This window comes from Crotalus tigris, unplaced genomic scaffold (assembly GCF_016545835.1).
Source record: "Crotalus tigris isolate CLP2741 ecotype Arizona unplaced genomic scaffold, ASM1654583v1 scf7180000020638.1684329919:236218, whole genome shotgun sequence".
In the NCBI taxonomy this organism is placed as follows: Eukaryota; Metazoa; Chordata; class Lepidosauria; order Squamata; family Viperidae; genus Crotalus; species Crotalus tigris.
This window is the reverse complement of record NW_024098116.1, coordinates 111,036-129,407: the sequence shown is the minus strand read 5'-3', so window position 1 is coordinate 129,407 and position 18,372 is coordinate 111,036. Positions and strand designations below refer to the sequence as shown.

Below are 18,372 nucleotides of genomic sequence, written 5' to 3'. Positions count from 1 at the left end.
CCCTTCCGAGGCTGATAAAATGAGGACCCAGATTGTTGGGGATCAATATACTGACATTTGTAAACCGCCCAGAGATTGCTATAGAGTACTATGGAGCGGTTTAATGGTGGTCCTCAAGTTACAACAGTTCATTTAGTCACTGTTCAAAGTTACCACAGCACTGGAAAAAAGTGACTTAGGACTGTTGCGGTCGTTTAGTGAATCTTGCCACATTTTATGACCTTTCTTGCCGCAGTTGTTAAGGGAATCCCTCCAGTCATTAAGCTAGTATCACGGTTGTTAAGTGAACCTGGCTTCCCCGTTGTCTTGGCTTGTCAAAACTGATCCATGACTTTGGGACCCTGGAACCGTCACTAATACGAGTCAGTTGCCAAGCCTCTGAATTTTGATCATGTGACCAGCCGGTCGTAAGTCACTTTTTTCGATGCCTTTGTAACTTTGAACAGACACTAAGTAGTAATAATAATAGTAGTAGTAGTAAAGTTGGAAGGGACCTTGGAGGTCATCTAGTCCAACCCCCTGCTCAGGCAGGAAACCCTACACCATTTCGGACAAATGGCTGTCCAGTCTCTTCTTAAAAACTTCCAGTGTTGGAGCATTTACTGCTTCTGGAGGCAGGCTGTTCCACTGATTAATTGTTCTCACTGTCAGGAAGTTTCTCCTTAGTTCTAGGTTGCTTCTCTCCTTGATTAGTTTCCATCCGTTGCTTCTTGTCCTGCCTTCAGGTGCTTTGGAAAATAGCTTAATTCCCTCTTCTTTATGGCAGCCCCTGAGATATTGGAACACTGCTATCATGTCCCCCCTTGTCCTTCTCTTCGTTAAACTAGACATAAGTGGAGGACTATCTGTGTATGGAAAATGCAAGGCCTGTAGTCTGTGCAAACGGAACTGTGCAAATGATTCATAGAAATACAGGAATTGTGCTATATTCTGGTGCCTGTGAAGTTTGGTGTCCGTATCCGTATATTTTAGTTTAGAGTGGGACTTGTGTCCTGAACATCTCCCTATGTCTTTAAAAACTTTGTTCCTGAACAAAGAGATTCTCTAGAGTCTAGTTCAATGTCTCTCTCTCAACCTTTACAACTTTAAGACGTGTGGACTTCAACTCCCAGAATTCTTCAGCCAGGCTGGCTGGGGAAATTCTGGGAGTTGACGTCCACACATCTTAAAGTTGCCAACGTTGAGAAACATTGCTCTAGCCATGCTTTTATTCCAGATGCTAGTTTTTAGAGGGCAGGCCTCTTTCTTAGTCTGTGTATACTTTAATTTGCAAAATGGACTCCAGAAGATGGTAGAGGACAGGAAAGCCTGGAAGAACGTTGTCCATGAGGTCGCGATGGGTTGGACATGACTTCGCAACTAACAACAACAAAGGGATGAAAAACCCAACTTATAATTAAGTCGAGTGAAATTTCTGTGTCAGATCTTAGACCCTGGGGGATAGGTCTGGGAAGCCCTTGTCTATTTCCTTATACAGGTAATCGATTTACGACCACAATTGAGCCCAAAATTTATGTTGCTAAGCGAGACATTTGTTAATAGCAATAGCACTTAGACTTATATACCGCTTCACAGTGTTTTAGAGTCTTCTCTAAACTGTTTTATAGAATCAGCCTATGGCCCCCAACAATCTGGGTCCTCATTTTACCGACCTCGGAAGGGTGGAAGGCTGAGTCAACCTTGAGCCAGTTACAATTGAACTGCTGGCAGTCGGCAGAATTAGTTTTGCCCCATTTTACCACTTTTCTTGCGGCAATTGTTAAGTGACTCACCTCAGTTGTTAAGTTAGTAACACAGTTATTAAGTGAGAATCAGGATGAACCTTTGCAAAAATTTGTCTTGTGCACCGGGTGCTCCTGTTCCTGCTTATGGTTACTCGCCTTAGTTACCTCCCAATTGGATTACAGGTAGTCCTTGACTTACAAAAGTTCGTTTAGTGACCGTTCAGAGTTAAAATGGCACTGAAAAAAGTGATTTATGGCCATTTTCCCCACACTTTCTGCTGGTTGCCAATCACACGGAGGCAGCAATTGTAATTTCTACAACAGGCCATAAATAGCTTTTTAAAAGTCTATCCTAATTTTGAATGGTTAACAATAATAATAGTAGTAGTAGTAGTAGTAGTAGTAGTAGTAGTAGTAGTAGTAGTAGTAACTGTGCTGCTTGGGACATCTTACATTTTAAGGAGGTACCTGATCGACACTTAGGATGCTGGCAGCAACCCGTGTCAACCATCAACGCCAGTCAATTTGAATGTTCAGTTGATTGAGGTTCACGTCTAATGAATAGTAGTAGTAGTAGTAGTAGTAGTAGTAGTAGTAGTGGTAGTAGTAGAGTTCGAAGGGACCTTGGAGGTCTTCTAGTCCAACCCCCTGCTCAGGCAGGAAACTCTATACTATTTCAGACAAGTGGTTGTGCAATCTCTTCTTGAAAACTTTCATTGTTGGAGCATCAACAACTTCTGGAGGCAGGTTGTTCCACTCGTTAATTGTTCTAAATGTCAGGAAGTTTCTCCTTAGTTCTAGGTTGCTTCTCTCTTTGATTAATTTCCATCCATTGCTTCTTGGTTGTTAAATGGAACTTCTTGGTCCTCAATGGAACTGCATCTATATGAAGGGAAGTGTGTAGTGGGGTGCCCCGGGGCTCTGTTCTGGGCCCAGTGCTCTTCAACATCTTCATCAACGATTTGGACGAAGGGATAGATGGGGAACTCATCAAATTTGCAGACAACACCAAGCTGGCAGGAATAGCCAACACTCCAGAAGACAGGCTTAAGATACAGAAGGATCTGGGCAGATTTGAACACTGGACACTAACTAACAAAATGAAATTCAATGGTGAAAAAAGCAAGGTTCTACATTTAGGCAAGAAAAACCAAATGCACAAGTACAGCATAGGTGGCACCATACTCAATAGTAGTAACTGTGAGAGGGACCTTGGAGTCCTAGTAGACAATCACCTAAATATGAGCCAGCAGCGTGCTGCAGCTGCCAAAAAGACCAACACAATGCTAGGCTGCATTAACAGAGGGATAGAATCAAGATCACGTGAAGTATTAATACCACTCTTCAATGCCTTGGTAAGGCCACACTTGGAATACTGCATCCAGTTTTGGTCACCACAATGTAAAAAAGATGTTGAGACTCTAGAAAGAGTACAGAGAAGAGCAACAAAGATGATTAGGGGACTGGAGGCTAAAACATATAAGAAACGGTTGCTAGAATTGGTTATGTCTAGTTTAACGAAGAGAAGGACAAGGGGGGACATGATAGCAGTCTTCCAATATCTCAGGGGCTGCCATAAAGAAGAAGGAATCAAGCTATTTTCCAAAGCACCTGAAGGCAGGACATGAACCAACAGGTGGAAACTAATCAAGGAGAGAAGCAACCTAGAACTAAGGAGAAATTTCCTGACAGTGAGAACAATTAATCAGTGGAACAGCCTGCCTCCAGAAGCAGTAAATGCTCCAACACTGGAAGTTTTTAAGAAGAGACTGGACAGCCATTTGTCCGAAATGGTGTAGGGGTTCCTGCCTGAGCAGGGGGTTGGACTAGATGACCTCCAAGGTCCCTTCCAACTTTACGACTACTACTACTACTACTATTATTATTATTATTATTATTATTATTATTATTATTATTATTAATGGTCAATCATAAGTTGAGGACTACCTATATTGGTTCCTTACACTGTATTTATTGTGGAAGGTTTTTGTCTTCTATGCTGCCCAACGTCATTTTCTTTGAATTGCGCAGCCAGTTAAATGTTATTAATAAATAATTAACATTTAACAAGTATGACTTCTACCATAAAATATAAACCACAAGTATTATAATGTCTTTTTATTGACACAATTTGTCAAAACATTTATGAACTTGATTTATAATATTGCAATAAAATAATTGTTATTTTTTGCAGGTTTTACAAAAATGAGTAAGAATATTAACGAGCTAAGGTAGTACCTGGTTTTATACTATTACAGACATTTCAATTATGATTTGCCGTTAACTTTTTGCTCAGCGTTTTTACCACGATAAGTGGGATATTTAGAATAACAAAACATTTTCTCTGAACAATAAGAAACCTCCGGACATCTTTTAAGTTTGAAATGCATTGATGCTTTTCACTTTCACTTTACATTTAGGAAATGTGTTAACAATAGTAGAGATGTGGCCATTTTGAAAATTATTCAGAAGGATTAATTCAGAATTGGAATTTGCATAAACATAGCACCTCTCTGCTGCTCATTAAAACAGCCACATTCATTCTTAGACCTCCGTGTGTTTGAAAAAAGATGTACTTGATTTAACAAGACAAATCATTAAAGCAGCTGTGTCTTTAATGCAAATCAGTCACAACCCTTTTTCCTAGTCTTATACAAAAGTTTGGAGGGAAAGACACGGTTGCTTTAATAAGGAGCCAAGAGGTGCTGTGCCACATGAGTATGAAGTAGCTCTTCTAAATCAATTCTGCACGGTGCTAGAATCTAGTTCCTGTTCCATTTACGATCTACCTCTTAATTGTGCAGGGAAGCATTGCAAAAAAAAACACAAGAGACCTTGAAACTCCAGGAAGAAGCAACCAAATTCTCTTCGGAATCCACTGGACGTCGAGAAGGAAGGTCCTCTCCTTCCAGTGCCATAGGTATGTTTAATTTGCACATATGCAAATTATACTCAACTTTTTTTTCTGCAGTTGGACGCAAAATATTTTTAGATGGTTGAGACCTAAACCTGACTCACCTAAAGCAACCAAATCTCTTTGAAGATACAACCTAATTTTATTTGCATGCATATAGTATATACTGGACTGCTAGCAACATTTTGGTATTTTGTGAGCAAGCCTTGAGCAAAAGCAGAACCAGAGCTTATATACCTTTAGTCTATTACCGTGGTGGCGAACCTATGGCACGCGTGCCACAGGCGGCACGCAGAGCCGTCTCTGGTGCCACGCAAGCCATTGCTGGGCTGAGCTGTTCCCTTCTCCTCTCCACACATGTGCAGCTCTCCGCACATGCACAGTCTGGGAATAGGCAAGAGACTATAAAAGGAGCAACTTTTGGCGGAAGCAGCATTTGCTGCAGACAGTGAGAGAGCGAGCACGAGTCAGAGCGGACAGCAAACGAGCGAGCGAGTGAGCACGAGCTGACAGCTCAGTGGCCACGCCCACCTGGCACCTGGCGATGCATAAGTGGGTTTTGGGTTGCAGTTTGGGCACTCGGTCTCTAAAAGGTTCACCACCACTGGTCTATTACATTTCAAAGACAGACACTGGAAATCACAGCGTGATGTTATTATTTATCCCTAATTACAAGGTCAGCATGCCAGCCATATCATCTCTGAGACCTTCTTATTATTTATCCATAATTACAAGGTCAGCATGCCAGCCATACCATCTCTGAGGTCTTCTTATTATTTATCCATAATTACAAGGTCAGCATGCCAGCCATACCATCTCTGAGATACAGTCAGTGAATGCTGTAGAAACAATTTGGTTTACTGGGGTGCAGGTTCCTGATGGGTTCTTCTCCTTGTTGCTAGTTAGGATAATTTCAACTTGCTACAAATGTTATCATAGAAAGGCATCTTCAGCATTTCATAGGTTTGCTAGTGAATGCCGCTTAAGTGAATGAGCGGGATACCACAAGATCATGTTACCCCCAAAATATTGAGTTAAATCTAGGCAATCTCCCTGTATTCCACAACATCAAATCTCTGTCTTTCAGACCAATTTCTTCTATAAAAGAAAGCGAACACTGATGTATCTTGCAGGATTATTTTTATCTATAGAGCGAAAAGATGGTAAAGAATGCTCCATACTTTACAGTAGAAACGTTGAAACCTTTTGTAAAGAGACCCTAGAATAACTTGATCATAATATATTTTCTGAGAATTGAGTTCTATGCATAATGCCTTGCTTATTTGGTGATGCAAATATAGGTAGCCCTCACTTACTGACTGCCTCCTTCAGCAATTGTTCAAACTTACGACGGTGCTGGAAAAAAAATAACTTCATGACCAATTCCCTCATTTATTGCCATTACAGTCCGCGCACAATATCCTGTGCTTGACCTAGATTTTTTTTTCTTTTTTTCCCCTCCTTGCAGAGTGGAGAGATTGGAGAAAAGGGGATTACAAGAGGATAGGCAGGCACACAATGGGGAATAGACATCAAAAGCAACGTGGTAGTCCCAAGCATGCTTATGGCTGGGAGCACATTATGCAAACAGCTCAGTGTATTCCTTGCTATGTGCCTGCCTATTCTCTCTCTTTTTTTTTTATTGAAAATTTTTAAAATTTTTACAAGAAAACAACCCTCCCCAACCCACCCCAACCCTCCCATTCCTTCCCTCAACCTTCCCAGAGCTGAATATAGCCTGCCTATTCTCTTGTGATCCCTTTCTCGCCAGTGAATGTAAGTAGAAACCTTAATCCTGTTTTTGCTAATTATTCCCGCATTGGGGTGAGCATTCTCAAGGAAAAAGAAAACACAACTGAGGTCAGATAATTCCCCACTTGGCAACAACTTCTCAATGGTGATCCCTAAACAAGGACTACCTGTAAATGCAGTTTTCTGGTGCTTTATTAGTTGCTATGGGTTATGGTTCTGAGACTCTCACTGTTTAAGGAGTGTTAATTCCTCATTATGGCAAAAAGGAAAAAAATCTTGACATTGTTTGTGTGTGTGTGTGTAGGGAAGCTGTTATGAGCAGTTATCCCCTATCTTATCAGGTGTCATGGTTGTCAGTATTGATTAGAAAAGTAAGTAATCACTGTTATTTTTCATGTATTCATTAAACTTATATTTATATGCTGCCTGAGCAGCACACAGAATAATAAAAAAAGCTAAATATAAAAAGTTAATAAGAATTTAATAGAAATTAGCATTCCCCCACCATTATATTATTCTGTTTTCTTCAGTTACTGTCAAAATTCTGGTCCGTATGTTTGTTTTAGGGGTTCACATTATGACCAGCCCCAAATCATCGTCAAGTTCAAACAAGCACAGCAGTACAGTCCTGGACAACACCTCGTTCAATATTCCTAGTTCATACAGTAGCCCTCCTAAGACCCAGCCTTCCAAATATGAACTGGAGATCGGGAGCCCGAGAAAATCAAGTAGTTTTTCTGGAAAAGAGCAGGTGGAGAACATCTTGGAAGAATATGCACAACAAGTCAGAGACTTGCAAAAGAAGCTAAGTGAAGTAAGTACCGTGTTTGTCCCAATATCTTTGCCTCAATATTCTACCTGTACTTGAATATTCTCAGGCAATTAGAGAGAACAGATGTTACTGTCTAGATTGGGACTTTTGTTTGTTATAAAAAGGGGGAAAAAACAGGGGAAAAAAACAGAAAAGAAATGGCAGTTTAACATCTGTGCCAAGAAAAGCTGGATTGTTCTGCATATAATAATAATAATAATAATATCCTGCGATGATATCTGTAATACCATCAAACATCCACATCTGCCTATCCCAGGTCCTGGGTAAGGACTCGATAGGTAGACAAAATGCCAAATCCAGTCTGAACATCTGGCTGACTGTGCGATGATCAATAATAATAATAATAATAATAATAATAATAAAGTTGAAAGGGACCTTGAAGGTCATGTAGTCCAACCCCCTGTTCAGGCAGGAAACCCTATACCATTTTGGACAAATGGCTGTCCAGTCTATTCTTAAAAACTTCCAGTGTTGGAGCATTCACAACTCCTGGAGGCAGGTTGTTCCACTGGTTAATTGTTCTCACTGTCAGGAAGTTTCTCCTTAGTTCTAGGTTGTGGTTGCAGTTTATTGAAGAGGAGAGCCAGACAGAAGATGGCTCTGGAAGAAAAGAGAGCGAGCACATGTAGGGAGTGGGTTTTTATACCCCTGGAGATTAGGCCATATGTATGTTTAATTTACCTTCTTTGTTTTGTTTCGGCTATTGTAGAGAGAAACTGTGCCTCAAAGATGGGGAGCTTTGTGACCTGCCAATTAAAACAAAAAGCGTATTTTCTCCTTAACAGATTTTTTTGGGTGGTTAGAAAAAAAATGTAAGGTAAAAAATGGTCACGTCAGCTGCTACCTTGTGCTTTCTTCTGCTTTGCTGCCGTGTGGTGACAGACTGCCCTGAACTGTGCGGAGGGAAAATGAAGTGGGGAAGGCTTGGGGAAGTGAAAGTAAGTGCTGTATCTCCTCCAGATGCTGCCTCAAGGTCACCCAGCTGGGAGAAGGAGGGGGACACATACCAAACTGCGCTTAGACCAGTGTTTCTCAACCTTGACAATTTTAAGGCATTTGGATTTCAACTCCTAGAATTCCACAGCCAGCAATGCTGGCTGTGGAATTCTGGGAGTTGAAGTCCACATACCTTAAAATTGTCAAGGTTGAGAAACACTGGCTTAGACTGACCCTTGTGAAAACATCTTTCCTGGGCCTGATTGATGATATTGGTATGAGCAATGAGAGATAGTTAAGGGAGGGAAAAAGTAAAACATAGGGGTTTTGGTGTGCAATTCTCCATTCTGGCTTTGCAATAGTACAATAACTTGATCTCCAATAAACTATACCTTTCTCAACAAATGGAGCCAAGGTCCGTTTCTGTTTTAGTAGTGGCAGGTCTGACAGGTCATGTCACTGATGTCATTGCCGTGGTAACGGCAGTCACTAAACCAGTGGTTGTAAGTTGAGGACAACCTGTAGCAGGAAAGCTCCAAGTCAGAGGTCTCCAATCTTGGCTACTTTATGACTTGTGGACTTCAACTCCTAGAACAGAGGTGGCAAACCTAGGCACGCGTGCCAGAGGCGGCACTCAGAGCCCTCTCTGTGGGCACTTCTCTGAACTGCTGGTGGCGGGCTGCAGAGCCCCAGAGTGTGCCAGTCAAGGGGCTGGCAGGCTGTGGCTGCTACAGACACTGTCGGCCCCCATGTGCTCGCTGGCCTCTGTGTGTGGGGGCCGATGGTGTCAGGCAGCAGCTGCCCCAGCTCCTGCCATGCTTTGCCCTGAGATAATGGCACCCCCACCCTGCCTCACCTCACCCCACAGGACAAGCCTCCTACCCACCATCCCACCTGCCAGAGACCAACCCTGCCCGGCCCCCACAGGCGTCCCTCCCCACGAGCAACATCGAGGTGACCACGCCACCTTGGCCACACCCACCGCCTGCCATGACCACCACAGCCACGCCCACCCAGTGGGCCACACCAACCTGGCACCAAACAATAAATAAGTGGGTTTTGGGTTGCAGTTTGGGCACTCGGTCTCTAAAAGGTTCGCCATCACTGTCCTAGAATTCCCCAGCCAGCCATGGCTGGCTGAGGAATTCTGGGAGTTGAAGTCCACAACTCATAAAGTGGTCAAGGTTGGGGACCCCTGCTCCAAGTGGATTAGTTTCCTAAGGAATGCTTTCTTTCCATGTCTGTGTTCCAAAAAATCTCTCCCCTGCTTCTGTCTCTGTGGTTCCCTCTGCCCCATTCTTCCAGCCTTTATTTAATCATCTTATTTCATCTCCTGTAGAACACAGAACAACATGAGCAACAGAAATTCGCTTTACGGCAATCGGTTATTGAGCTGCAGACGAATCTGGAAAACGCGATGAGAGAGAAAGAATCCCTTAATGAATTAAGGTGAGTCCTCTCCTCACCCGAACTGAACAGAGTCACCATTCCCAGGTACATCTTTCTTGCAATTACTTTGTCTGGCTTGGCTCCAAAATGATTTCAATGGGAAATTGGTAAAACGATTTTAAAGGAAGCTGAGTCTCTCTTTCTTGCTCACCTTCCTGGACGGAGAACAATAAATACTATGGCATGGCTTCTCCTTATCCTTGTGTCATGGAAGGTCCCAAAGGCAGCGATTGCTGGCGGAGTTTTTCACGTTGAGAAGGTTGTGGGGAACTTTTTGTGGAATTGCTCATAGCTCTTGAACTTGTATTGAACGACAGAATAACAGAGCTGTGGTGGCGCAGTGGTTAGAATGCGGTATTGCAGGCTGACTCTGCTGACTGCCAAGAGTTCGATCCTGACCGGGTCCAGGTTGACTCAGCCTTTCCTCCTTCCAAGGTCAGTAAAATGAGGACCCAGATTGCTGGAGGTCAATAGGCTGACACTGTAAACCGCTCAGAGAGTGCTGTAAAGTGCTATGGAGCGGCATATAAATCTAAGTGCTCTTGCTATAACACGGAAGGGACCTTAGAGGTCTTCTAGTCCAACCCCCTGCTCAAGCAGAAACTCTATACCATTTCAGACAAAAACCTCCAATTGTGGGAGCACCCACAATTTCTGGAGGCAAGTCGTTCTACTGGTTTATTGTTCTCATTGTCAGGAAATTTCTCATTTCTAGGTTGGTTCTCTCCTTGATTAGTTTCCATCCGTTGCTTCTTGTCCTGCCTTCAGGCGCTTCAGAGAATAGGTTGACACACACACACACCCTCTTCTTTGTGGCAGCCCCTTAGATACTGGAACACTGCTACTGTGTCGCCCCTAATCCTCCTTTTCATTAAAGTAGACATGCCCAATTCCTGCAACCGTTCTTCGTATGTTTTAGCCTCCAAGCACCTAATCCTCTTCGTTGCTCTTCTCTGCACTCTTTCTTGGTTTGAATTCTTTCCCGATAAGCAGACGAAAGGAATCTCAATCACAAGAAAGTCACAACAGCAGGCTGAGGGCCACGGTGGATGAGTTGCAGACGGCCAGCCTGCTTCAGGAGGAAATGCTGAAGGAATCCAGTAGCCAGATTGAATATCTGAAAAAGTTGGTCCAGGGCCACGATGAGGTTTTCGAACAGCTCCGCAATCTTCTCCTGCATTACGAAGGTGGCCCAGACCAGAAGACGTACGGATACGAAAGCTTTGCCAATATGCGCATATCCTACCTGCCCGCTGCTTTTGCCAGGATTCTCCAGGATTTTGAAACAGAGATGTTGCATTTGAAAACCAAGCTTGCTCCAGTACGTGATTTGCCCTCTAAGTTGCTAATCTTCACCCCAAATTTGGAAATGTACAGGTAGTCCTCCACATATGACCGCAGCTCAGCCCAACATTTCTGTTGCTATGCGAGACAGTGGTTAAGTGAATTTGTCCCATTTGATGACCTTTGTTGTCACAGTTGTTAACTTCATATTTGTAGCTCATCATATTTGAACTGTGGGGGTCTTTAGTGCTCTCTGAGCTGGGTGGTTTTCTTGCAGTCATTTCATTACCAAACTAGGCAACTTCGTCAGTGTTACCTGATGACTGATGACGTTATCTAGTTTGATAATGAAATGTCTGCAAGAAAACCACCAAACTCAGAGAGCACCGAGACCTCATGGACCAAACTCCACAATCAGAATCACACTAACAGTAGGAAAGTAAAGCCTACTTATCTACTTACTCATTAGAGTTCTGCTTCAGATGAGAGACCACTAGGCCTTAATTTTTAAAAAGCAGTAACATAAGTGGCAAGTATGTGATTCACATTCTTAACCAGTTTCATTCTGCTTCCCATTTTGGGCAATGGAAACTATTTCCAATTAGATATATTTGAAATCCAATTGTTAACCTATTTATGTCAGACACATCTCTTATATTCTTGTTGACATTCTATATATAGTCTCAGAAAATTCCTTTTTGCCAGCCTGTTGACAGATGTATTTGTTCTGACTAATAAACCTCTGTCTGGCCTTAGATTCCCCTCTAAATATTTTGTAACTTCTTAGGAATCCCAGAGGCCGTGAGAAATTCCATCACTGGGACTTTTAGAAGTCACAGCAAATAAACTTTTATTTATTTTATTTATCAAATTTAGAAACGGCCCACCTCCTTCATAAAGAGAATAGAGCCCAGATTATCAGTGTCTTCCAGATTTCTGTCCAAAGGACAGTCAATCTTCCAGGACAGAACGGTAGAGATTGATGAGGAAAATGAGTTAGACAAGTCTTTGGGACTAAAACACAGCGATATTACATGAAAAACAAACAAATAAATAAATAAATGAAAGTCTTCTTCAGGTTGAGTTCTGGTGACTTCAGGAACACAACCTTGCCGTTTTCTCGGCCACAATAAATAAATAGTTTGTCCTTGTTTTCCTCAGAGACTTTTTTTTCCAATTTTCTTGTCCAGCCTATAGCTGTGGAAGTTTCTCATTCAAATGATAATCAAATCCCATTCGGTCTGGTTGATTGAGATCAACCAAGATGAACTAGAGATTGCCTCCTAGCTGATGCAAGGAAAAACAAACGGACAAAAAGCCCTTTTTGTAAGGCGAGAGCTGAAAAACTCCAGAACCCAGAACATTTCCACAGAAAATTGACCAGCCAGCTAAGTGAATAAATGATCTGATTCAGTTTTGGAGAATGTTGCACCATTATAAGTTCTGTGATACAGGACAATTGCTGAGACCTATGAGGTCAAGAGTAGACACCCTAGGGCAGTGGTGGTGAACCTAAGGCATGCGTGCCAGCGGCGGCATTCAGAACCCTCTCTGTGAACAAAGGCACCATCGCCCCAAGCCTGCCTCCCCCGCAGCCCCCTCCTCACCAACAGCCCCCAGAGGAGAGTCGCCCCCGAGCACAGCCCACGCAGAGCAGCACAGCCAAGGACATGGCAGCCGGGCAGCGGGGACAAGACTCCGCCCTCGCACCCTGTCACGCACAGTTGATGCTACGGGGCATGGGCGGAGGGCATGGCCACTATGGTGCTGCTGGGGCACCTGGGCAATCTGTGGTGGGCTGTGGAGGTGATGAGTGGCCCTGTGGGTGGGTAGGGCGGGGGCGGGGCAAGGCCGGTTTTGGGGCACTCGGTCTCTAAAAGATTCGCCATCACTGCCCCAGGGACTTGAGGATGCTACAAATCTTAGCATCCTTTGCCAATAGAAATTGAATTACGGCTCAGCCACATCTGGAGAGCTGTTAAGTACCTGATAGTTAAAATGATGTCCTGCTAGACCAGTGATGGCGAACCTTTTAGAGACCGAGTGCCCAAAATTTAACCCAAAACCCACTTATGTATTGCCGGGTGCCGGGTGGGCGTGGCTGCTGGGTGGGTGTGGTCCACTGGGTGGGCGTGGCTACAGTGGTCATGGCAGATGGGTGAGCATGGCCAGCTCAGTGTTGCTCCTGGGGAGGGATGCCTGTGGGGGCCAGGCACGGTTGGGGGGATCCAGGGGTCTCTGGCAGGTGGGTCCGTGGGCAGGAGGCTGGTTCAGCGGGGTGAGGCGAGGCAGGGTGGGGGTACCATGTCGCAGGGCAAGCTGCTGCCTGACACCATCGGGCCCCGCACACAAAGTCCAGCAAGCGCATGGGTGCTGGGATGCATCCGGCCACCTGAGACCTCGGCAAGTTAGCGGGTGGCTGGTTGAAGAGGACGGTTGCCATCTCCGGGGCATGGTGCGCGTGCCCACAGAAAGGGCTCCGAGTGCCGCCTCTGGCACGCGTGCCATAGGTTCGCCACCACTGTGCTAGACTGTGCAGCAGCTTAGGCAATCGGGGGAAGTCTTTAGCAAGCAAACAAAATCCTTGAATTTTCTAACCACTAATATCTAGTAGTGTTTGCTATGCTGGCTAAGAATTTGGAGAGGTTGTCCTTCGGAAATGCACATGGCCTGAGGAAGCAGGAGTAAGGGGCCGTCTCATGGAAATGTAGATGGAATTCCTCAAAAGCACGTTACCAGCGCTAGCAGTAAGATAAAAGAAATATTGACCGAGGCGGCCTGAAAATTATTGTCAGTGTCTAAGTGTGAAAATAGATAGTCAACAAAGTTAGGCTAATCCTCTTCTCTGCCTTAGCCCCCTTGTTTCATAAATGGGCCACAAAGCTTTGATTACTGAGGAAAATATCATACTACATAATTGCCTGTATTAGAATCATTGTCTAATTAACAACAACTTGTGACATTTTATTAGCTGGAAGAGCAAATAGATATGATGCAAAGAGAATCACAGTCGAAAACGGAAATTTTGCTTCAGCAACATCAGGACAGGTACGCTGGTTTTGGTTCCTTAATTTTAAATGCATTTTAGATTGTTTTCGTACCCCTCATGAAGAAGGTTCCCACAGCAGATCACAGGTAGTCCTTGACTTACAAACCACAATGACGGTTGTCAAGAAAGGCAGTTGTTGCATCTGATTTTCCATGGTTGTTAAGTGAATCAACTATTATAAATAAGTGCCAAGCACCCAAATTTTAATCACCTGTGGGGATGCTGCAGTGGCCTTAAGTGCGAGGACCATTCATTAATCACTTTTTTCAGGGCAGTTGCAACTTCAAAGGGTCACTAAATGAATGGGTTGTAAGTCGAGGACCTGTATTATGAAAAAGAAAATATTTCACACAAAAAAAACAACGAAATCCGAAGCAGTCAGTCAAAAACAGAATAAAACCAGAAAGTTAAAGCTTTATAAAACAGAGAAGCAGAAACACAGAAGGGTACTTGATGGCCACAGGAAGTTTTAATCAGCTCTTAGCAAAAGCAGCACGAAATTTATTTATTTTTTAAATTTATTGGTGGGAGGGTAATTAGAAAAAGACTGAAAGAACGTCTCTTGAAAAAGTTCCCAGGGCATCAGAATTGCTCCTGAAAAAGATCCGGTAGAGGCCAATCTAGACCTCATAAGAGAGGGAACTTGGAGAAGAAACTCATCAAAAATTTTGGGGGAACTGTGTTGTAAAAGATACTCAGTTCCTAGGTTGCTTAATAAAATTAAGAACCAGGGGTTTCCCCAAAGAGACTGATTATTCTATTATTATTAATTATTATTATTTAGATTATTCTGAAGGCATGTACAGCAGCCATTCATTGTTACAAGAGAAAGGAAGAAGGGACAGTTTTAGATCAGAGGTGTCCAACCTTGGCAATTTTAAGACTTATGGACTTCAACTCCCAGAATTCTGGGAGATGAAGTCCACAGGTCTTAAAGTTGCCAAGGTAGGACACCCCTGTTTTAGAACAACACTGGGAGGGAACTATATTCTCATGGCAAATCATATTTTTTTTCCTATTTGCCCTGTTTTATTCTAGATTTCTAACTTGATCCTGCTAAGCAGTGTTTCTCAACCTTGACAATTTTAAGGCATGTGGACTTCAACTCCCAGAATTCCACAGCCAGCAATGCTGGCTGTGGAATTCTGGGAGTTGAAGTCCACATGCCTTAAAATTGTCAAGGTTGAGAAACACTGTGCTAAAGCTTGCTGATAGATAATCAACATATTAGACCAGAGATGTCTTATTGCTATTACTTTATGGCAGGGGTCTTCAAACATGGCCCTTTTATGACTTGTGGACTTCAACTCCCAAAATTCCAGCGTGTCTGCCTGAGAAATTGTGGGAGTTGAAGTCCACAAGTCATAAAAGGACCAAGTTTGAAGACCCCTGCTTTATGGTTTGTTTGTTTTTTTAATAACAGCATTGAGAGGCTGATCGGGGACCACGAACAGGATTTGGAAGTCCTGAGGGAGGCAGCGAAGGCTTCCCACAGCCACGCCAACAATATTCAAAGCCAGATGGAAATCATTCAGTACGTAATACTCTTCCGAAGAGCATCCCAGCAAATGTTCTCAAGCAGCATTTCTCAAAAGCTGGCAACTTTAAGACCGCTGGACTTCAGCTCCCAGAATTCCTCAGCCAGCACATCTAAATCAGCGGTTCTCAACCTATGGGTCGTGACCCCATTTGGGGTCGATTGACCATTTCACGGGGGTCGCCAAGCAAGGCTGTCCGCCATTTTTTTCCCCTTTTCCGGCGGGTGCCTTACCTCCCTTGGGCTGGGCCAGCTGGTGGCCCAGCCGTTGGTCAGCCTGCTCTGTCTCTGCCACTTGCCAGCTACGCCTCGGCCGGCGCAGGGGGCAGCACCACGCATGCGCGGCGCTCCCGGGCAGGGAAAGTCCTCAACTTACGACCGGTTGGGTAGTCCCCGACTTATGACTGGTTTAGTCCTCGACTTACAACCGGTTTAGTCCTCGACCTACGACCGGTTTAGTCCTCGACTTACGACCGGTTGGGGGTCGCAGCATTAAAAAGGTTGAGAACCACTGATCTAAAGCAAATGTCCCAGAACAGGGGTCTGCAACCTTGACAGCTTTAAGACTTGTGGACTTCAGCTCCCAGAATTCCTCAGTCAGCACTGGCTGAGGAATTCTGGGAACTGAAGTCCACAAGTCTTAAAGTTGTCAAGGTTGCAGACCCCTGTCCCAAAGGATGTTTGTTTTTTTTTTTCTAAAAGGCAACTAGACTTTCTTAGGGTTTTTTTTTTCCTTGAAAAAGTTACATTTCTCAACCAGGAAGCCTCTTCTGTTCCAGCTCAGGCAAAATGTTTTCAAAGGGGGGGAAAAAACCAAGAAAATTCAGTTGCCTATTGGAAAAAGCATCTTTAAGGACAACCATGACTTGGGTGATTGACAATCTCCATAGACATCTAAAGCAGTATTTCTCAACCTTGACAATTTTAAAGCATGTGGACTTCAACTCCCAGAATTCCACAGCCAGCATTGCTGGCTGTGGAATTCTGGGAGTTGAAGTCCACATGCCTTAAAATTTTCAAGGTTGAGAAACACTGATCTAAAGCAAATGTTCTCAGGGAATTACTGAAATTACTGTAATTGATTTGGATGGATTGTGTTACTACCGGTATGAGGGTTTGACTTCTTACTAACGTTGTCTCATTAACTTTGGTTGAGAGAGATTTGGACAGGGAACAGGTTCTTTTTTTTTTCATTCTGCCTTCCCAACTTCAGTTAAAAAGAAAGTCTATATATTCCAGGGGTACATAAGAATTCTGGGAGGAGAGGTCCATGAATCTTGAAGTTACCAAGTTTGAAAAATTCTACACTAGTGTTAGGATTTAAAGGTGGCACTTGGCTCCATCTGCAGCAGAAGCAACCTGGCTGCGTGCGTTGTAATTATTTATTTATTTGTTAAATTTCTATGCCACCCATCTGAATGCTACAGTGACTCTGGGTGGCTTACACATAGCATAATACAAATATAAAAACGTAATACAAAAGAACTTAAAATTAAGAATAGAATAGAATAGAATAGAATAGAATAGAACAGAACAGAACAGAACAGAACAGAACAGAACAATAGAATAGAATAGAATAGAATAGAATAGAATAGAATAGAATAGAATAGAATAGAATAAAGCTGGAAGAGACCTTGGAAGTCTTCTAATCCAGTCCCCTGCTCAAGCAGGAGAACCTATACCATCTCAGACAGGTGATTGTCCAGTCTCTTTTTAAAAACTTCCAGTGATGGAGCATCCACGTTTTCTGGTGGCAAGCTTTCCACTGGTTGATTGTCCTCACTGTCAGGAAGTTTCTCCTTAATTCCAGGTTGCTTCTCTCCTTGACCAGTTTCCAACCATTGTTTCTCGTCCTTCCCTCTGGTGCTTTGGTGAACAACTTGGGCCCCTCTGCCTTGTGGCAGCCTCTCAGATACTGGAACATTGCTATCATGTCTCCCCTAGTTCTTCTTTTCATTAGACCAGACATGTCAAACACAAGGCCCGGGGGCCTGATGCGACCCGTGAAGTGGTTTCATGTGGCCCGTGAAGCCATCCTGGAAACAATGAGGGAACGGTGTCCGCTGCCTTGGCCCTGGCCCAAGCCGGCCAGGAGCCAATGTACAATTTTGTGGTGGCCATCTATGCTGAAATGCACTCCGTCTTAGCTCCACAAGGCCGTCTGGTAACAGCGAGGAACCAGCCCCTGCCGCGTTGGCCCCGCCCCCTGGGTGCATGCTGGGGAGGTATCACCCTTTGTGTGGAATGAAGAAATGGACCATGCCTTGGTGCTTGCCCCAGTCCCACCCCGTTCTGCCAGAGACCCTCAGATCTGTCCCACTCCTGCCCAGGCCCCCTTGACGCGAACGATGTAGAATTGGCCACGCCCACCCAGTAGGCCACACCCACTCCATCCACGCCCACCCAGTAGGCCGTACCCACTCTGGCCACACTCACCCGCCCCCCCAAGGGCAACCGCAATGCTGATGCGGCCCTCAATGAAATTGAGTTTGACACCCCTGCTTTAGACTAGCCAAACCCAAGTCCTCCAGCTGTTCTTCGTACGTTTTGGTCTCCAGGCCTTTGATCATCTTAGTTCCTCTAGAAGAAATTTTATATAATGACTAAAAAACTAAGAGAATGGGTGTCCTGAAGATGGGGATCTTCTCCCTACTATATCAGTCACCCCAGAATAGACCACCCTTATTGGGGGCCCAGGCCAGCCATCAGAGCCATGTTTTAAGGCTTTTCCTGAAGACCAGGAGTATGAAGGAGGGAGCCACAGCAAAAAAGGCTCTGCACTACATTCAGGCACCCTGATTCTACCCCAAATCAGGGACTATGGGTCGTAAAAAGGAAAATCTATGTATGTATGAAAATGTTTCTGTGTGTAGGGAGGGTTTCATTGCTGCTAAT

At 44.0% G+C, this 18,372-nt stretch overlaps 1 protein-coding gene across 12 annotated transcripts in view; it reads left to right on the top strand.

Annotated features, from left to right (window-relative positions):
* Positions 1-18,372, top strand: part of CCDC158 (coiled-coil domain containing 158) — a 79,190-nt gene that overhangs the window by 12,174 nt on the left and 48,644 nt on the right. For 7 of the 12 annotated variants that reach the window (XM_039368110.1, XM_039368121.1, XM_039368118.1 and 4 more), the window contains 6 exons: positions 4,529-4,644; positions 6,957-7,204; positions 9,498-9,607; positions 10,598-10,928; positions 13,863-13,939; positions 15,364-15,474. In XM_039368110.1, coding sequence (XP_039224044.1) covers positions 4,529-4,644; positions 6,957-7,204; positions 9,498-9,607; positions 10,598-10,928; positions 13,863-13,939; positions 15,364-15,474 — 993 coding nt within the window. Of the gene's footprint in view, positions 1-3,918; positions 3,956-4,528; positions 4,645-6,956; positions 7,205-9,497; positions 9,608-10,597; positions 10,929-13,862; positions 13,940-15,363; positions 15,475-18,372 lie in introns of all 12 variants that reach the window. The other 5 variants (XM_039368114.1, XM_039368115.1, XM_039368112.1 and 2 more) reach the window with 3 other exon arrangements.